This window comes from Bos grunniens, chromosome 23, assembly GCF_055505025.1.
Source record: "Bos grunniens cultivar Pamir isolate PY7600 chromosome 23, Bosgru_T2T1.0, whole genome shotgun sequence".
NCBI lineage: Eukaryota > Metazoa > Chordata > Mammalia > Artiodactyla > Bovidae > Bos > Bos grunniens.
This window is the reverse complement of record NC_141187.1, coordinates 38767670-38789804: the sequence shown is the minus strand read 5'-3', so window position 1 is coordinate 38789804 and position 22135 is coordinate 38767670. Positions and strand designations below refer to the sequence as shown.

The 22135-nt window shown below is 37.0% G+C and overlaps 1 protein-coding gene across 23 annotated transcripts in view; it reads left to right on the top strand.

Annotated features, from left to right (window-relative positions):
• CDKAL1 (CDKAL1 threonylcarbamoyladenosine tRNA methylthiotransferase) overlaps positions 1-22135 on the top strand; it is a 640160-nt gene that overhangs the window by 279734 nt on the left and 338291 nt on the right. For all 23 annotated transcript variants that reach the window (XM_086370076.1, XM_086370056.1, XM_086370074.1 and 20 more), the window contains one exon: positions 5799-5902. Coding sequence is in view for 20 of the 23 variants with exons in the window: in XM_086370056.1 (XP_086226182.1) it covers positions 5799-5902 (104 nt within the window). In the remaining 3 variants the exon portion in view is untranslated. The remainder of the gene's footprint in view (positions 1-5798; positions 5903-22135) is intronic.

Here is a 22135-nt window from a genome sequence, read left to right as displayed (position 1 = left end):
TCTGGGGAGGCAGCTTGGTATGGCAGTAGGAGGGAATTTGAAATTTGATGGACTTGTGTTTTGAATTTTAGTTGTTAGATGTCTTGAACAAGCCACTTACCTGATTCCGCTCCCCCCAACACTGCTGCCACAGTTTCACTGAGATATAATTGACATATAACATTTTATGAGCTTAAGATAGAAAGCATAAATATTTGATACATGTATATATTGTGAGATGTTTGCCACATTAAGTTAATATTCCTCCTTTTATATAATTACAGATTTTTCTTGTAATGAGAACTTCTCAATTCTCTTTTCTTACTGCTGTTCAGATATACAATAGAGTATTGGTAACTATAGTCATCATGCTGTACATTACACCCCCAGAATTTATTTTATAACTAGAATTTTGTACCTTTAGGCCGCCTTCACTCTTTTCCCCCACCTCTCACAAATCCCACCCTCTGGCCACCAACAGTCTTTTGTTTCTATGAATTTGTTTTTTTGTTTTGCTTTTGTTTGTCTCGTTTTGAATTTCACAAAAATTAGATCATACAGTATTTTTCATTTTCTGACTGACTTATTTCACTTCACATAATGCCCTCAAGAGCCATTCACATTGGTGTAAATGGCAGTTTTTCCATGTTTTTTAATGACTGAGTAGTATCCCTTATACAAATGTATCATATTTTCTTCATGCTTGTCTTTGTTGAAGAAACAGGTTGTTTTCCATGTTTGGCTCTCGTAGATGATTCTGCCGTGAAAATGAGGTTGTCCGTACCTCTTTGAGACAGTGATTTCATCTCCTTTGGAGATACACCCAGAAATGGAATTGCTGGATCATATGATAATTCTATTTTTAGTTTTCTGAGGAAGCTCTGTAATGTTTTTAATGCTAGCAATACCAATTTATATTCCTGCCAGTAGTGCACAAGTTACTTTTTGTCAGGTGCTGTCAACTCTTGTTTTTTTGATAAGAGCCATTCTAACAAGGGTGAGGTGATATCTCATTGTGGTTTTCATTTACATTTCCTTGATGATTAGTAATCTTGAGTATCTTTTCCTGCAACTGTTGACCACTTGAGTATTGTATTTAGAGAAACGTCTAGTCACAGTGTTTGGCCATCTTAATATTCGATTATCATTTATTGAACTGTATGAGGACTTTTATATCTAGAATATTAACCCCAAATCAGATATTATGAATCTCTTATTATGGAAAAGGTCAGTTTTCATTCCAATCCCAAAGAAAGGCAATGCCAAAGAATGCTCAAACTACCGTACATTTGCACTCATCTCACGTGCTAGTAAAGTAATGCTCAAAATTCTCCAAGCTAGGCTTCAAAAATACGTGAATAGTGAATTTCCAGATGTTCAAGCTCATTTTAGAAAAGGCAGAGGAACCAGAGATCAAATTGTCAACATCTGCTGGATCACCAAAAAAAGCAAGAAAGTTCCAGAAAAACATCTATTTCTGCTTTATTGGCTATGCCAAAGCCTTTGACTTTGACTTATCACAACATACTGTGGAAAATTCCGAAAGAGAGGGGAATACCAGACCACCTGACCTGCCTCTTGAGAAACCCATATGCAGGTCAGGAAGCAACAGTTAGAACTTGACATGGAACAACAGACTGGTTCCAAATAGGAAAAGGAGTACATCAAGGCTGTATATTATCACCCTGCTTATTTAACTTATATGCAGAGTACCTTATGAGAAACTCTGGGCTGGAAGAAGCACAAGCTGTAATCAAGATTGCCAGAAGAAATATCAATAACCTCAGATACGCAGATGACACCACCCTTATGGTAGGAAGTGGAGAAGAACTAAAGAGCCTGTTGATGAAAGGGAAAGAGGAGAGTGAAAAGTTGGCTAAAAGCTCAACATTCAGAAAAGTTAAGATCGTGGCATCCGGTTCCATCACTTCATGGCAAACAGATGGGGAAACAGTGTCCGACTATTTTTTGGGCTCCAAAATCACTGCAGATGGTGATTGCAGCCATGAAATTTAAAGATGCTTGCTCCTTGAAAGAAAAGTTATGACCAGCCTAGACAGCATATTAAAATGCAGAGACATTACTTTGCCAACAAAGGTCCATCCAGTCAAAGCTCTGGTTTTTCCAGTAATCACGTATGGATGTGAGAGTTGGACTATAAAGAAAGCTAAGCACAGAAGAATTGATGCTTTGAACTGTGGTGTTGGAGAAGACTCTTGAGAGTCCCTTGGACTGGAAGGGGATCCAACGAGTCCATTCTAAAGGAGATCATTCCTGAGTGTTCTTTGGAAGGACTGATGCTGAAGCTGAGACTCCAGTACTTTGGCCACCTGATGCAAAGAGCTGGCCCATTGGAAAAGATCCTGATGTTGGGAAAGATTGAGGTCAGGAGGAGAAGGGGATGACAGAGGATGAGATGGTTGAATGGCATCAGTGACTCACAGGACATGAGTTTGGGTGAACTCCTGGAGTTGGTGATGGACAGGAAGGCCTGGCGTGCTGTAGTCCATGGGGTCGCAAAGAATCTGACACGACTGAGTGACTAAATGGAAGGGAAACATGGAATAATCATATATTATGAATCAAAAATTCAATCATATATTTTGAATCAGATATGTGGCTTGCAGATATTTCCCCCGTTCTGTTGTTTGCCTTTTCATTTCATTGATTGTTTTCCTTTGCTGTGCAGAAGCTTTTTCGTTTGATGTAATCCAGCTTGTTTATTTTTGCTTCTGTTATTTGTGCTTTGGGTGTCATCCAAAATTAAATCATTGCTAAGAACAATGTCAAGGAACTTTTTCCCTGTGTTTTCTTCTAGGGGTTTCTGGTTTTACATTTAATTGTAATTGTAATTTACATGGTTTATGGTTTTACATCTAAGTCTTTAATTCATTTTCTATTAATTCTTCTCAGTGATAAAAGTAAGTGCTTTTGCAAGTGAATATTCAATTTTCCCAGCACCATTTGTTGAATAGACTGTCTTTTCTGTATTGAGTATTCTTGGCTCTTTTGTCAAATGTTAGTTGACTGTATATTCATGAGTTTATTCCTGGACTCTCAGTTCTTTTACATTAGCCTATATGCCTGTTTTTTCACTGCTGCTGCTGCTAAGTCACTTTAGTCGTGTCCGACTCTGTGCGACCCGATAGACAGCAGCCCACCAGGCTTCCCCATCTCTGGGATTCTCCAGGCAAGAACACTGGAATGGGTTGCCATTTCCTTCTCCAATGCATGAAAGTGAAAAGTGAAAGTGAAGTTGCTTAGTCGTGTCCAACTCTGTGCGAACCCATGGACTGCTGCCTACCAGGCTCCTCCGTCCATGGGATTTTCCAGGCAAGAGTACTGGAGTGGGGTGTAATATCGTTTGAAATCAGGAATTGAGCTGCCTTTGGCTTTGCTCTTTTAAAAAAATTTTGTTTCATCAATGTGTTAAACTTTTCATTCTGCAGATCTTTAACCTTCTTGGTTAAATGTATTCCTCGGCATTTCATTGTTTTCAATGCTGTTGTAAATGGGATCATGATTTAGTCCTGGTGGGCTGTTTGTTTCTAGGAGGTTTTATTTACCCTAGGTTGTCTAGTTGGTGTGTAGTTGTTACCACAGTAGTATCTTACGCCCCTTTGTATTTCTGTGGAATAAACTGTGTTATCTAACTTTTTCGAAGCATCTATAAGATGGAGACACTAACACCCAATTTGAGAAGAGTTAAATGGGACAATGTATGTACAACGTCAAGAAAAATGCCTGGTGTTCAGTCAGGGCTAAGCAAAAGGAAGTTAGTCTTCCACAGTGTGAAAGTGAAAGTCGCTCAGTCGTGTCCGACTCTTTGCGATCCCATGGACTATACAGTCCATGGAATTCTCCAGGCCAGAATACTGGAGTGGGTAGCCTTCGGCATTGAAGGCGGATTCTTTACCAGCTGAGCCACAAGTGAAGCCCTAGTCTATGGGACAATATTTCCAATGGAAATAACTAGATTAATATTTACTTTTTTAACATCAAAAAGCTAATGGAGAGGAATTGCTGAACCAATGAAAGGTTAGAAACTTTAAAATGTAAGCCAGCACTTAGGGTCACTTTGGCCTAATAGGAATTTGCTGCTCTGAAAGGGGAAACTACTCTTAACTGAACATTTGCTAGTCTCATATAGGTATAAGTCATCAAAAATTAGAATTGATCTTTGAAAAGCACCCACTATTTTGAGCTAAATGCCTGAAGGCTGGCACCTTAAAGGTAAGGGTAGATCAATAGTAAAAAAAACTACAACTGGCTTCAGAATAAATGAGAAAACTTTAAGTCTTTAACCAGTGTTAAAGTGACCCAAGATTGCTATCATTTCCAGGCAGATACAAAGAAAACTTATTTGGAGGAAAATAATATACTAATTACTAAGCCTTAAATTATTTCTGTCAATAACTTTTAAAATATAGTGTTTAATACACAATCAACTGTAACCAAACACAAAAAGAGAATGGACACCATGAGTGAGAACCAGAAAAAAATGAGAAAAAAACAAAAAGACTCACAAATTGATTATGAACGTTGGAAGTAGCACAAAATGTTTGAAAAGAAAAATAAATGAGCTAACACTTTAGTAAACAAGTTGGAAATTGTGAAATGCAAAGTTCAAAAATTGAGGAAAATGTAGTTTCAGAACTGGAAAATAAAAAAATAAATAAATAAATAAAAGTTACTTTTTTTCCTTATTAGGGAACAGATGAAAGTTCAAAAGAGAAGACATGTAACAGTTAGGGGACCAGAACCTCTATTCATATGAGAGACCACAATTTGTGTGTGTGTAAATGGCTTAGCAAGAAAGTGATGTTAGTTTTTTAAGAGAATGTAGTCTGTTAAAAAGTTAAAAATCCTTGCCAAAACAAATGTGTTATTTTACTCAAGAGTTCCATGCAAAAATGATTATAAATTAAGCATTACATTGTTGCCTCATGATTTATATGATTTATATATATTTTAAAATTATATATTAACAGAATGACACATTGGCTACTTGTAATTTTTAGAAGTTTAATTTTTCTCAGTTTGAAATTTTCAAACATTCACTTAGTGATGGTCTTTAAAAACCTTGCTATTTATTATAGCAGTTGAATCTTTGAAGAGATGTTATTCTTTGTTACGTTCAGTGTTGCTGAGACTTATCTTTTTGGCAAAAGTATATTTTATTATGTGTAATGTTTTTTTTTTTAATTTTATAATAAAATATTTAAACTTTTTAAATTATAAGAGTAGAACCAACATTTTCGTTATTAAAAGACAATTCTTTATTATCTCTTAGGTTTTTTGGGAGATAATTCTATTTTTAATTTTTTGAAACTAATATTGTCGTTTGGTTTCTTTGTTGAATATAATCCCAAAGAGCATTCATTGGACCTGTTTTAATATTTCTTTCTGATTTCCAAGAGTTAAAGATATTATCTGAAGATTATTAAGAATGTATTTTCTTATGAGAATTTTATGTTGCCGATTTATTCTTATATCATTAGTTAAAAGTTAAAACTTTTTCATTTATGAATAATGCAGTTTATATAAGTGATATATAAATTTTAGTTTTATAATAGACAAATAAATTCCATTGGTTTAAAAATTATGAATGTTTTTTCTTTTAGATTAGCCATTTTAAGCACTTATAAACTTTGTTCTGTATTAATGTGTGCATTTGAAATTAGTATTATGTGGTTTGTACAACCATACTTGAATAGTTGAAACTTAAAAGAATTACAAATTGCAGATTTCTGTGCCTAGTGGAAATAAATATGAAGCTTTAAAAGTTTTAACTGTATTTATCACTATCATTTGAACAGGTGTCTCAATGCTTGTACCTACTGCAAAACTAAACACGCCAGAGGAAATTTGGCCAGTTACCCAATTGATGAATTAGTAGATAGAGCCAAACAATCTTTTCAAGGTAAGAGTTTCTAGAATTCTGTGTGATTTCAGTCTCTTTAATAAATTTTAATAGTCTTCTAAGTAAAACTTCACTTTAGGTGTATGCCTATTTAGTTTTCTGAAGAGTTTACAAATGTTTCAGCTTATCTAATAGAAGATGTTATCAGATTCAGGTTATGATATTTGCATAACTTTTATTTCACCGCTCTTCTGTTTTCTTATGACTCTAAGGTAACTGACATACTTTGAAATTTATCACCTGTCTTTATATTTCATGGGAAAGACAAAAAAATAAAAATGAAAGCCATGACCTTCTGGTGTGTGTTAATTAGACTTTTGTAGACTGAGTGAAATATTTTTTAAAGATTTCTGCCTCTTTGTTAATGTTTGGGCCATTTAGAAAACGGAACTAATAAAGATTATCAAGAATCTTGGAAAGAGAAGGTAAATTTTACTTTGAGCAAGTAAAGATAACCCCCACTCGTCCATAGGACTGTTGGAGCTGTGAAGATTGGTAATGGTATAGAGTCCTAAAGAGAGTAATTCTTTGTGTGGGTGGCCAGCTACTTCGGATTCATCACTTGCTGGAAAATGTGATTGCCTCAATGTCTCTCAGCATATAGTAAGACATTTGTAACATGAATCACAATTGTGTTGACACATGACCATAAATTTCCTCTTTTGTCTTTGTTTATTGTATGTGTATGTAACATTGGTGTGTTTTTATAACCAACATGAGATAATCTATTGTCTCATAGTCTTGTGGGTTAATACTTATTGGCGATGTGCTTTTGCTTTTAGCAAGTAACTTAGAGTGCTACTTCCAGTACTTAACACCCTGAATCTCAGAAAGTATGTTTTACAAACTCACGTATTTAGTGAGAGGCTTTTATCAACATGAATTTGAACTGCTCTTTAAAACAAAGAGAAAAATACTCTTGATTAATTCAACACTTCTGGACATTTTTTTTTTCTAACTTTATATTCTTAGCAGAGTCCCCTCTTCTGTTCACATTCAACTTGTACTGAAAGGAATAAATAGAAACTCAGTGACTCTTGTCGTTCTGTTTCAGAACCAGGTGAATTGGCTAATCAGAGAAGTCTGAGTGGTTGTCTTTTCTGCAATATGGTTACTTTAAGGATACTTTAGAAAGGGAATGAATTTGTACAGAAGCCTACTTTGTTTGAAAAATGATCCTTTGCTGGCATTCTTACTTGGTGTTTGTTTTCCCCTATATCTATTGGATAACAGAGATATTAGGACTGTGATCATAGATATATGATCTATCCACTAACTCTGATTTAGAAGGCATACAAATTACAAGTGGGTTTGCTGATTAAAATGAGTGACTTAGAGAATATATCAGAGGTTAACAGTGACTTAGTGGCTATTTCTAGAGAAAGTATTAAAAGAGATTTATTTAATATTACTTTCATCATCATCAATAGATACATATATGCTTGGTTAGTCCCCCCACCATGAAATGTGTGCAGTGCAATGTTTTTCTATTGTCTTGTTGATTGAAGGCTAATTTTTGGACTGATGGGCTCATTGGGTTGATACGTGGAACTATTACTAAAATACCGAGGTCTTAACTTTCTAGGTAAGCCAGTGTGTTTAGGGAATTTTAAGTTGTGAGTATCTGATGCTCTTTGCCATAAGAGAGTTTGAGTTCACAACAGTGCTCTGCTGGGTTCCAGCCACATGATCTGACAAAGGTACTTGATGTATACAAATCATGGTTTTCTCATTAGTATGACATGTAGTGTTGCTTATTGTTTGAATTTGAGATAACTTACATGAAGTCATTGGTTGTGCCCTTATGATAAAGAAGGCATGTGACTTAAACTGGAGGAATTTAAAATAAATCAAAGAAGAGAAGTCTAATTTTTTTTGAGAAGTCCAGTTTTGAGTGAGAATATTGTAATATCTGTAACATTAATTATTAGAACCATGTGACATTTTCTTTTACTTTTAAAATATATTTTATGAAGAATGTCTTTACAGATAGGAACTATTGAGTATGACAGTCACCTTTTGTTTTCTCAGTTTGACAAATGCAAAATTATGTTAAGGATGGCCTTATAATTTCACAGTAGGAAATAGCAATCTATAAGCTCACATTTTAAAGACATTGAGTTAGCAGCATTGTCTTTTGTTCTGCAGCAAACCTTGGTATCATAATGGTTGTGTAGAGTTCCTATGAGTTTTATTTATTTTATTTTTTTTAATTTTTTAAAATTTTATTTTATTTTTAAACTTTACAATATTGTATTAGTTTTGCCAAATATCAAAATGGATCCCCCACAGGTATACCTGTGTTCCCCCTCCTGAACCCTCCTCCCTCCTCCCTCCCCCCTCCCCATACCATCCCTCTGGGTCGTCCCAGTGCACCAGCCCCAAGCATCCAGTATCGTGCATCGAACCTGGACTGGCAACTCGTTTCATACATGATAAGTTTTTAAATTGCAAAGAATAATTTATAAAGTTAAATGTAATAGTAGAAATAGCCTGTTTTTCTTCTTTGGTGACTCTTGTGTATCTCATTCTTTAATCATTAAGAAATTAGGAATATTTAGAGGATCAGAGCCCCTTAAATTCTACATTATACCATTATTAAATTTTCCCGTAATCAGTAATAAACATGGTTCTTTGAGAATTTTAAGAAGAAAAGTCTAAATATGCTGTTGCTAAATTTTAGTGTTTAAACCTGTTAGGTCAATGCAAGTTAAATTTCCCAACTGAAAATTGCATTCCTTTTCTTACTTTTTCTTAAATTTTTAAATGACTATGTGTCACAAACACAAAATGTTTTTTAATAAATCTCTATACCAATTGTAGGATAGGGAGTATATCCCTGGTTGCCTGTCATGTGATAGACTATACAATAAGGTAACAATTTCTTTCTGAATAGCATATTCATGGACATTTTATATTCATAAACATTTATTTCTTAGACATCTAATGAGTGAAGAGACTAGTGCTAGCCCATAGGCAAGGGAGCATTCAGAAGAGATTCTGAAATAATCATGAAATCATTCTGAATATAAAGTGGCTTCCTAAAGTACTAAAAATATACTGACTGTGCATTCAGCTGCCAAGAATGAGAAAAGGAGCCCATTAACTTTTGAATGGATATCATTAAACAAACTTTATATTTTTAATAGAAACTTTAGTTTACTTTTTATGAACAATATATATAGTTTACATTTTGTTGGTTTCCTAGCTTTTTTTTTTTTTTTTACATTTTCATTGACTATTTTAACCTTCTCATGTGTTTGTCATTTTCGTGGCAGTTCTGCATATGAGTGTGATATTTACCAGGTTAATTTCTGGGTATCATCTCTTTGTTGTAACAGACCTCTGGGAAACCTCCCACCCTCACTTCACCTGTGCTGAGCTTTAGGTTTTAAAACTTCCTAGCCATGACATAGTCTTTGAGGACTGGGGTTTGACATAGTTGCATTTTAGATATCTAGAAAAACATGTCAAGCAATGACCAGGACTTTGTTGGGGCCAGAATGAATTTACAAGCTAGTGTTTTCTAGGATATTTGTATTGATTTTTCTCCAGCAGCTAATCAATCAGTTTCAGTTGTATAAGTGATGGAGCAAACCTTTTTAAGTGTGCTGGGTGAGTGGTGTGGAAACAGCACCTTTCTCTGCTGTCTCTGGAATCAAAATGTAGAGATGATGGATGGGCTGTTTTCATAGCTCTCGTGTGCTTTTCTAGATCTCATTTCTGTGTTGTTACTTTTTTTTTCTTCCTCATAAATCTGAACACCCCCCCCCCACCACAAGATAAGTGGCATAAACTGGTTATGGAAAGGTGAATAAATTAAGATGAAATATTCAGAGCAAGGAGAAAATTTCTTGATGCTTAGTGATTTAGAGATTTATGTTGGGATTTGATGAATTCAGTTTTATTTGAAGACTTGCAAAGACACTGTCTAGTGTGTATGAGATTAATTATGCAATGCAGCTGGAAAACATTACTTCCTGCCCTTTTGGATAAGAGAGGATATGAGCAATATTTGATTTTCTGGTATATAAACTTGAAATTGTTGAGTTGTATGGTTTACATGAAGTTGCATTTGACTTATAACCTTTAGTAATTAATACTGAATATTGATTTTCATCTAAGATGAAAAAGAGACCAATAATTGCATCCTATTATTTATATGGCCGTTGTTTAAATGTCTCTTTTATTCTTTTATCTTTTCATTTGTGCTGTGTTCAAACTGAGAAATCTATTTCTTCCATAGGATTAATAATGTTAATATATATATTTCTTATACATTGTCAACTTCCACCAAAGGATTTTAGGCAGCTTACATTAAAGGATTATATGTAATAGACCATAACAAAATAAAGGCTATCTGAAATACTGTATTGAGTTTCAAAAGAGGAAAGATAATTTTACCAACTTGTGAATCTTGGCTCTCCCAAAGAATAGGGAGTTAGGGTGATGTATATAATTTGATAATTAGTTTTTAATGACAAATCCACATGTCTGTAGACTGTAAATACTAAGAAGAGTTATTTGCTTACATCCTTTTCTAAGAGACATTGACAAATATAATAGAAATGCCTTTAGCCTGTAATGTATGGAGAAGGAAATGGCAACCCACTCTAGTATTCTTGCCTGGCGAATCCCTTGGACAGAAGAGTCTGTTGGGCTACAGTCCATGGGGTCACAAAGAGTCAGACATGACTGAGTGATTTAGCATGGTGATGTACAGAATTTCGAGATAGTCTCTCCATGGCCTTTTCTTCTGTTGACTGTTACAACCCCCCCGATATAACATTAAACTATAACTTTTAAAAGAAATTTTAATGGCAGAGCTAAATAAATTTATGTAATATGTATAACTTGATAGGAGAATCTGATACCTAAATAGCTGTTTGTCAGATATTTGGTTTAAATAAGCTGAGATTAATTACTTTGGTGTCAGAGAATGTTAGTAAAGGTTACCTACAGCAGACCAGAGTATAACTGACTTGGTTCTTGCCTCTTCAGACCTTTGAGTTTCTAAGTCAGTGGTGTTCTTAGCAATAAAGTTTTCTTAGCAATAAAGCAACTCTTTTTTCAAATGAAATTTGAAAAGTAAAAGCAGAACTGCCAGGATTGAAGGTAAGAGGTGGGGCCCTGTTTAATACGAGTCCTTTGCTGCTGAGCCCTTTCTTTCCTCAGAACATTTAGGATTCAGCCTGAACTGGCTGGTATTGATTAATGTTTCTCTGCTCTATTCCTTAAATCCACCAGTCCAGGGCTGGCAGATGTTTTCTTAAAGGGCCACATCATAAATGTTTTAGGCTCTATGGGCTACAAGGTCTCTGTCCCATCTGTTCATTTTTGTCCTTGTAGCATAAAATCAGCTACCTGTAGACATGAATGAGTGGGTGTGGCTGTGTTTGAATAAGGGTTTAGTGGTCAGCTTTGGGGAAAGGTAACTTAAATAAGATATTATTGAGAACTGTCTTATGGTCTCTGATATGTTAGCTAATACACATAAATTCATAAGAGAAGGATGTAGTCTTTAGGAACTAATGTTCCTCTGGCATCGATTAACATTATCAGTCTGGCTGTTCATTTTAGTCAGTTGGAAATTTTGGAAAACCAAAACCACACTGATGTCTGTGTCCCCTTGCTGACAACTGCATCATTTCTGTGGATTGGGAGACCCTGCATTTTCTAAAATATAGATGGTTCTAACGTATAAGCGAGAGTTGAGAACTTGAATTGAGATCCACTAATTTAGATGATTTTTTGGTTGAAGTTACTAAGTGAACTGACCCTCTCAATCTCTACTGAGAGGGACTGTGAGGAGGAAACCCTGTTTGGTTAGTAAAGAATGAGCCAGGCTAGAGAGGATGGTGGGGCAGAATGAAAAGAGAAAGTGAAGTCGCTCAGTCCTGTCTGACTCCTTGCGACCCCATGGACTTGTAGCCTACCAGCCTCCTCTGTCCATGGGATTTTCCAGGCAAGAATACTGGAGTGGGTTGCCATTTCCTTCTCCCATAGTACTGTTCATTTGTAGATACCCACTCTGCTGGTTAATGGCTGGTTTCAGAATCCCCTAATGGTGCTTTCTTATGTGAAGAGGCTCAGTGATTTTGGTTTTCACTAGGTATCACAGAAGGGTCAGCTGGCATTTTACAAGTGTTTCCTGGGCTCTGTGGAAATCAGAAAGATGGAAAAGGCTTGTCTCCAAGGAGCTCCTCCTAATTCAGGGGGACAGAGTAGCCAGTTGGACTAATGAAAAGTAAAGTACACCGAGCCAGGAAAGACAGTGTTCAGATGGCAAAAAACATTGAGCTTTTTTAACTTTGGATTTTGATCCATGATCTGTCCAGGTGGTGTCAGCAAATTGACAGCCTTTGTGCTCCTCCCCCACCTTCCCAGCTCCAGGCATCCTTCACTGATCAGCCAAGCTTTCCTCTCAGAATCCCTCTCTATCCTGAGTGCTATTCTCCACCGCTTAGTATTCTAGATGAACTCTACTTGCCATTCTGAATCTTAAAGTCTGTGTTATGCTGGAGGTAGACGGAAGAAACCACAGTAACTATTGGAACTGTATGGTTGTTGTTTTGACATTCATTCAACAAATATTTATTGAACATTGATTAGAAACAGTTCCTGGTTCTACTGATAGGTATGTGCTTTAGAAATGTGGTGATAACAATACATTATTATAATCAGCCTTTGATTACTTCTGCCAGTAAGATAGGGAGACCAGTGGTGAGGTTTGCTTATCCCTGCTGTGGGAAAGAAAGATGCAGTTCCAGGGCTGTTTTACAAAATGGCATCTGTTTATAATTCTGTAAGCTTTCATAGATCAGAGTACATATAACCCAAAAGTACAGAAAATTTGGAGCTTCTGGGAATATCGTTTTAAGTCTGTCCCTAGGAAAACTAGAGTGTAATCAATCCCCCACTGTTACTGGTGAGTTTTACCTTTTTCACTCTGTTTTGTTCTACAAAACAACCTGCAAGTATGCAATTAGTTATGAAAAATTATATATAACATAAAACCTTTGCAAAACAGATGGGAAAAGTCAAGACTTGGTGTGGAATTGGAACTTGGGAAAGTAGGCCATAGTCACATATGCTGTTTCGACTCTGAACTTGTCTTAAAAGCTTATTTTCTGTAAGAATGAAAAAACCAGCTTGGCATTAGATTTGAGAGAAAATTTTCACTTGTGATCTCTTGTAGGGAATGGGAAAGATGCATTAGGCCTCAACAGCATCCCCTTAACACTCAGATCCACATACCGAGTTTCTTACAGTTGTATGTTTTGGCATTCCTTGTTAGAACTTGTAGCCATGCCCTGTAAAGCATAACACTCTGACAGGATTTCTTGGGAGCCTAAGAGAATACATTCCAAGTGTTTGGGACTTGCTAGTGATCTGGCTGCACTCCCACGGTCCTTGGGTACTACAAAGGAATCCTGCTGTAGAGGCTAATAGCTTAGGGTTTGCACACCCAAGGTTGTTTTGCGAGATGATACATCAGAGTACAGGAAGAAGATACAAGGATTTGTATTGATTTGTATTTTCTCTTCCTTAAAAGCTTTCTTGGTATATGTTTTATATTGTATATAATAGCACAGTTGTGCTTGAGTATAATTAGTAAATATATCTCCATTGGGATTCATTAAACCTTTTTTTTAATTCATTCAGGAGAGTGATTTTCTAAAATATGGAGACCACTGATTCAGAGGAACAAATAGCCTGCCCGTTTACCACTAGAAACCCAATTCTTTGCACCAGGCATCTGGTTTGAGTAGGGTTTGCTCTCTGTCAGGGTCCTAAGGTGCCCATATTCTGTTTTGATTGAGGGCAAATCCGTCTGCTTTTGAGATCAAATAAGCAAAGGATAACGTTGATGACCTTTGGAGGAAACCTGTAGTACTTAATGAAGACTCTTGCCGAGCATCTGCTCAGAGGCAGGCTCTTAGTCCTCGGCAACACGTGTTTCCACTCTGCTTCCATCTGGGTTTCAGATCACTGGAAGACTGAGCCAGGAGAGTGTCGGGTCGGGTCGGGCCTGGGTGACAGTCCATATTTGGGTTTAGTAGGTGCTCAGTAAATGTTGAATCGGTGGCTATCCTGAATTGATGATGCTCGATGAAATTCCATATGCGACTTGGAACCTGCAATGAAAATATAGCCTGGAAAAGCTATATTTCTAAAGTGTGCAAGGGATATTGCTTAGTTTCAGCCGCTCTTCCGTCACAGTTGAGTACTGTGTCTCATAACACAGGCTTGATTTTTTGACACCAGACATTTGGTGGCAGTGGCTTTCTAAGATTTGCAGAAGAGAATTAATTTACTTTTGGAAAGTATCTTCTGGTAGTTAACAGTACCTGTCATTTTACCAAATGAGTATATCCATGTAGGTCCCATGTTTCTAGTTATTAATAAACATTTGCTTTGACATTTCTCTTCTGCAAAACAGAATACAGCAAACAATTTGTGGTGACAAGGGGACCAAAGTTAACTGAGGGTTTGCTTTCGGAAGTTCAAACTGAAGGTAATCTGTCTCTGGGATCATTTTGGTGAACTTTAAAGGCTGCAAGTTAGTTTTGGAAGGTTTTTTAATGGAATTTTAATAGCCCTGGAAAGATGCGAAACTGATACTGCTACCTGGTGGTTTGTAAACCTGACCTTTGTGAGATGTTTTCTGGGCAAAAGTACTATTTTGTGATGCCAGCAGCTTTTATTGATTCTGCAGAGTCTGCAGTTTTCTAACACTGGCTGTCAATTCATTCCAGCTGAAAAATTATTAAATTTCTTCTCCTGCTTGTGTGGATATTAAATTGCAGTAAACATACTTGCACAGTGTCAGGTACAGCAAGCACAATTTTCTGCGTGAAAAAAATGTTTGTTAGTGGGACCTTGGCGGTTCAGCAGAGGTTATAAATTTCTGTATTTCTTCTTACTTATTGCTCTCAGTTATGGTTTTTATTTCTCTTGGTAAGTTCCTTGTTATTTGTAATATAAGAAAGAAAAGTTTGATTTAGACTGCTGACTTTAAAAACTATACCCTTTAGTTCATTTCTGGTCTTGTCAAAAGAAAAAGATGGCAGTAAGAGGATTTAACCAGTAAAAATATAATTGGAACAGAATGAGAAAGATCTGATAAAAGAATGAATTGAATGAAAAAGGGAAGGGATAAATAAAATAATTCGATGATCATCAATTCAGTTCAGTTGCTCAGTCGTGTCCGACTCTTTGCAACCTCATGAACCACAGCAGGCCAGGTCTCCCTGTCCATCACCAACTCCCGTAGTTCACCCAAACTCATGGCCATTGAGTCGGTGATGCCATCCAGCCATCTCATCCTATGTCGTTCCCTCTCCTCCTGCCCTCAATCTTTCCCAGCATCAGGGTCTTTTCCAATGAGTCAGCTCTTCACATCAGGTGGCCAAAGTATTGGAGTTTCAGCTTCAACATCACTCCTTCCAATGAACACCCAGGAATGATCTCCTTTAGGGTGGACTGGTTGGATCTCCTTGCAGTCCAAGGGACTCTCAAGAGTCTTCTCCAACACCACAGTTCAAAAGCATCAGTTCTTCGGCACTCAGCTTTCTTTATAGTCCAACTCTCACATCCATACATGATCACTGGAAAAACCATAGCCTTGACTGGATGGACCTTTGGTGACAAAGTAATGTCTCTTCTTTTTAATATGCTGCCGAGGTTGGTCATAACTTTTCTTCCAAGGAGCAAGTGTCTTTTAATTTCATGGCTGTGGTCACAATCTGCAGTGATTTTGGACCCCCCAAAATAAAGTCAGCCACTGTTTCCACTGTTTCCCCATCCATTTGCCAGGAAGTGATGGGACCAGATGCCATGATCTTACTTTTCTGAGTGTTGAGCTTTAAGCCAACTTTTTCACTCTCCTCTTTCCCTTTCATCAACAGGCTCTTTAGTTCTCCACTTTCTGCCATAAGGGTGGTGTCATCTGCATATCTGAGTTTATTGATATTTCTTCTGGCAATCTTGATTCCAACTTGTGCTTCTTCCAGCCCAGAGTTTCTCATAAGGTACTCTGCATATAAGTTAAATAAGCAGGGTGACAACATACAGCCTTGACGGACTCCTTTTCCTAATTGGAACCAGCCTGTTGTTCCATGTCACGTTGTAACTGTGCTTCCTAACCTGCATGTGGGTTTCTCAAGAGGCAGGTCAGGTGGTCTGGTATTCCCATCTCTTTCAGAATTTTCCACAGTTTATTGTGATCCACCCAGTCAAAGGCTTTGACATAGTCAATAAAGCAGAAATAGATGTTTTTGAAACTCTCTTGCTTTTTCAATGATCCAGCAGATGTTAGCAATTTGATCTCTGGTTCCTCTGCCTTTTCTAAAATGAGCTTGAACATCTTGAAGTTCATGGTTCACGTACTGCTGAAGCCTGGCTTGGAGAATTTTGAGCATTACTTTACTAGTGTGTGAGATGAGTGCAGTTGTGCGGTAGTTTGAGCATTCTTTGGCATTGTCTTTCTTTGGGATTGGAGTGAAAACTGACCTTTTCCAGTCCTATGGCCACTGCTGAGTTTTCCAGACTTGCTGACATATTGAGTGCAGGAGTTTCACAGCATCATCTTTTAGGATTTGAAATAGCTCAACTGGAATTCCATCACCTCCACTAGCTTTGTTCATAGTGATTCTTTCTAAGGCCCACTTGACTTCATATTCCAGGATGTCTGGCTCCAGGTGAGTGATCACACCATCGATGATCGTACATAACACATAGATCCTTTTGTATTGCAGAATTCTAGGTAAGGAAGGTGAATGATGGTGAGGTAGTGAAGTTGTTCTTAAACTTTCCTGTCTCTGAGACTAACTTGTGGACGTTGGAGGTGTATGTTTAAAATGCAAGTATCAGGCCAGATACCACCCTTATGGCAGAAAGCGAAGAAGAACTAAAGAGCCTCTTGATGAAAGTGAAAGAGGCAAGTGAAAAAGCTGGCTTAAAACTCAACATTAAAAAAATGAAGATCATGGTGTCTGGTCCCATCACTTCATGGAAGATAGATGGGGAAAAATGGAAACATTGAGAGGTTTTTTTCTTGGGCTCCAAAATGACTGCAGATGGTGACTGTAGCCGTGAAATTAAAAGACACTTGCTCCTTGGAAGAAAAGCTATGCCCAACCTAGACAGCATATTAAAAAGCAGAGACATTACTTTGTCGAGAAAGGTCTGTCTAGTCAAAGCTATGGTTTTTCCAGTAGTCATGTATGTATGTGAGAGTTGGACTATAAAGAAAGCTGAGCACTAAAGAATTGATGTTTTTGAACTGTGGTGTTGGAGAAGACTCTTGAGAGCCCCTTGGACTGCACAGAGATCCAACCAGTCAATCCTAAAGGAAATCAGTCCTGAATGTTCATTGGAAAAACTGATGCTGAAGCTGAAACTCTAATACTTTGGCCACGTGATGGGTTGAACCAACTCATTGGAAAAGACCCTGATGCTGGGAAAGATTGAAAGCGGGAGGAGAAGGGGACGACAGAAGACGAGATGGTTGGATGGCATCACCGACTTGATGGACACGAGTTTGAACGAGCTTCAACAGATCTGGCCAGATTTGCGATTCAGTAGGTCTGCCGTAGGCCCAGGAATGTACAATTTCAAATGAATCGCTTCTAATGACCTAGATGCAGGTGTTGTGGGAAACACTTCCAGAAACTTGTCTAGAGAATTTTCTTGATTAAATACACCAAGTCATTTGATCAGGATATTGAAGGGATGAAGTAATGTACTGTTTATGTCAAGAATATCAGCATAAACAACGTAAGCTACACAAATGATCTTCTACATGTTCATCTTATCGGGAAATAGGTCTTGCAATTCTCTAAATGCCTTTGTCAATGGATGTGAAGTGACAGGCTTTCATGGTGGGTGTGGGACACTAGCAGTGTTTCATGAGTCAGGCTGATACAGAATGTGTGTGTGCACGAGTGCACATTTGATATGGCATGATTAGAGCCCAGAAATATGGTCAAACTCAAAAAAAGTAGCCTGGAAAGCATCAAAACAGAGATCTGAATAGAGATTAAAACTAGAGTCTGAAACCAAAAAGATAGAAGATGAAATCCAAGTGCCTGGAGAATAAATAGATGAAAGTCCTAATTAATTAGCATGGGCCATATTGCTTGCTTGCCACTTGCAGAGTGAAGAACTTAATTCAGGGTTTAAAGGCAATGTGTGCAATGGACAAAACCCACTTTTGGCATTATAAACTGTTTGAAATATTTAAGCTTAGGCTTTTTATTTTTTTGTTTAGGCTGTGCTGCGTGACATGTGGCATCTTAGTTCTCTCACTAGGGAACTAACCTGTGCTCCCTGCAGTGGACGCATGGAGTCCTAACCACTGGACCACCAAAGAAGTCCCATAAGCTTAGTTGATTTTGTTTCATAATTAATTACATATTTTATAAATGCATTTTAGAATCTAAGATTTAACAAACCCAGCAAATCATAATCCCTGTTTTCTTCTCTCTAAATATCATGTGGATGAACAGTGAAAAATCTACTACTCAGTGGCCACCACTGACTCACTCCCCTGGTAGTCATGCTTTGTATAGACAGGGCCCTTCTACATTAGCTGTCTGCTTGGCATGTGTCTTGCTTTGGCCATTGGAGCATGAGAAAGCCTGATGCAAGCAGTTTTATAAACACTTGTATACTGGGGCTTGTTCTTATGGAATGTTGCTTGGATCCCTGAGTCTCCTTGAAAGTGGTCCAGCTAACCTACTGCAGTTATTGCATGGACATAGTCAGCCCACAGATGTACCAGCTGAGACTCTAGATGTGAATGAGGAAGCCATCTTTAATTCTCCCACTATCACACTGGTCAAAAAAACCAAAACCCAATCCACATTGCAGAACTATGAGCAATAATAAATTATTGTTTTATGCCACTAACTTTTTGTGTAGTTGTTTTGCAGCATTAAGTATATTGTGTTAGCTATTTTAAAAATGTATTTAAAATTAAAATGTCATAATGCTATCATTATATTTACAGTACCTGTTCATTTTAGCCAAATGGATTCAGGATTGCATTTGGGTTATGAACAGAAAGGTTAAATTCTGTGACCTTAAGAAAGGTGTTTCTTCTCTCTCAGGTTCAGTTTTTTCATCTGAACAGTAGAAATAAAGTATACTCATTAGATAATCAGCATGAATTTTAAGCAAGATGCTGTAATACTAAATCTATGATACTTTGAGAATACTTAAAAACTGTTGTTTTTGTTCAGTCACTAAGTCATGTTCGACTCCTTGTGACCCCATGGATGGCAGCATGCCAGGCTTCCCTGTCCATCACCAACTCCCAGAGCTTGCTCAGACTCATATCCATTGAGTCAGTGATGCCATCCAACCATCTCATCCTCTGTCATCCCCTTCTCCTTCTGATTTCAGTCTTTCCTAGCATCAAGGTCTTTTCCAATGAGTCAGCTCTTCGCTCAGGTGACCAAAGTACTGGAACTTCAACTTCAGCATCAGTCCTTCAAGTGAATACTCAGGGTTGATTTCCTTTAGGATTGAGCTTCTTGTTGTCCAAGGGACTTTTGAGTCTTCTCCAGCACAGTTCGAAAGTATCAGTTCTTCTATGCTCAGCCTTCTTCATGGTCCGGCTCTCACATCTATACATAACTACTGGAAAAACCATAGCTTTGACTACATGGACTTTTGTCGGCAAAGTGATGTCTTTGCTGCTTAATATGCTCTCTATGTTTGTCATTCCCTTCCTTCCAAAGAAGTCTCTTAACCTCGCGGCTACAGTCACTGTCCGCGTTGATTTTGGAATCCAAGAAAATAAAATCTGTCCACTGCTTCCACTTTTTCCCCTTCTAATAAATGGGTGCTTATTATTATTGTGTTTATTCTTAATGATTTTAGTAAAAGGACAAGGAGGAGGAAGGGGAACAGAAAAGAGAAAAGATTGTTGCCATTTTATTTTTCTTTCTAAATCTGTCCTGTGTGTATTAGTACATACAGGCACATGCCCTAGCCTGGCTATTTTTTGAGCTTCCCTGGTAGCTCAGACAGTAAAGTGTCTGCCTACAAAGCGGGAGACCCGGGTTCGATCCCTGGGTCGGGAAGATTCACTGGAGAAGGAAATGGCAACCCACTCCAGTATTCATGCCTGGAGAATCCCAGGGACTGAGGAGCCTGGTAGGCTAAGAGGAAACATTGGCTGGTAGATGTGCTTCTCACACTTTAAAGGGCAGACAGATCATCTGGAGATTTTGTTAGCATGCAAATTCTGCTTCCGATGGGTCTTGAGTGGGGCCTGAGAATTTGCATTTTAGGTTCTCTATTGATACTGATACTGCTGGTCCTCATGACCTTTCATATTTTAGTTTGGAATCCCCTCTTCAGTCATCATCTTTCACCATTCATAATTTGTTCTTCACTCACTCAGAATTTTTTCTTCATACGTCTGTGATAGCACTTGCCAGGTGTAGTTAAAGTGATCCATTTAAATATTTATATTTTTCAACTTTGCCTCCTCTGTGATCTCTCTGATAAAAACTGCTTGGGTCTCACTTTTCTTGATATCACAATTAATGTTCAATAAGTGTCTTCTGATGCATGCCCTTATGATTCTCATAACTGAACTGGGAACTTCATCTTCCATTTTACTACTCGGAAATAGTAAATGTTCAGAGAATAAACCTTCTCAATATCTGGCTGTGAATCCTGGAGTTTGAAGGAATAGTCAGCTAGTGTCCTTGCTTGGGAATGAGAGAAGAATGGATTGTTCACAGATGTGAATAATTTTGGGAGGATAATGGGGATTGGGCACAGTTCAGACTGTTTCTTTTTGTGAATATTAATGTACACCCATACTATATCATATAAACAAATAGTAGAAAATTAAAATATTTGAAGCAAATTTAATGTTCTAGGTAGGAAATGTTGAAGAAAGCTTGTATTTAAAAAGATAATATCTGTTTTCTTTGAAAAATTGGGTTGCTACATATTACGTAGAAGTGAATTCATTTCTGCTTTTATATCTATATTTGTTCACTCCGGCTACATCTGTGCTTTATTTTTTAAACTAGAAATAATTTATATGCAGTGGTCTGACCTTCATTTACAGTTTTACTGACTTTCAGATATAATTCACTGTGTAATTAGTTTTAGTAAAAAAAAATAATAATAATAAGAGGAGGTGAGTAGGAGAAGCCTGGGACTATGTTAAGTGGAGAATAATTGAATAAAGATTTTAAAAATAATTTCTCTAACTGTATTAGCTCTGTATTTGAATATTTCCAGCAGGATTATTTCTGCACCTAAATGTTCAAATAGTATGTGCTTTTTATAAATTCATAAATATTGTAATCACATGAAAATATACTTCTCCCTGTGAATTTTGAAAATCTGTAAATTTTTTTGCTCTGATTGTCATTTTGCTAAATAGTTCTTGATTTGAAATGAGTACATACAGGGAAATGTATGTTGTTTCATTTTTTAAGCACCTTTGCCAAGATTAGTGTTGGATTTAATCTTAATTGTTATTATTTGTTTATTTAACAAACATTTGTCAAGTACCTAGTAAGTGGGGATATGTGATAGTGAAATCCTGCTTACATTCTACATTTTCTGTAGTGAATCTTGGGACATCTAGAAGAAACAATTTGTGATTTTTAAGTATGACATGATAGCAGGTTATGAAACAAATATATGTTTTTCTTCACTAAAATACAGAATTTGATAAAATGAAAGTAGCTACTTAAAAATGACTGACTTGTTCAGAATAATTCATATCAAAGGAAAAGTAAATGGAAACTTGGATCGGTGTATTTTAGGTAGGACAGCTTATTTCTCAAGTTGGGTTTCAGCTAACTCTTGACATCTAATCACATATTCAGCCCCTACAGTGCTAATTATTTTTAAACACGGACTTCAGGAAGCCAAATTGCCATCCCTAAGCAAAGAAAAGTTATTTTGTATGCTGCATAGTATTTATTGTATTCTACCACCAAGCAACATAGACTTTTTGCACATCACTGATTTTCTTCCTTGCTTTATTTTGTTCATATTAGTGACACTGAGTTTTTGTGTGTGATAAATATAGGTACGATCGTAAATCTAGATCAGACAGTTAATAAAACTGTGTAAGCAGTGGGTGTCAAGTCATGTTCTTTGTACTAATACATCTAGTGTTTCACTTCACCCTTACGTTCGTTGAGTGAATTATAGCTGCTGGTGCATTGGCCCTGTTTTACTGCAGCA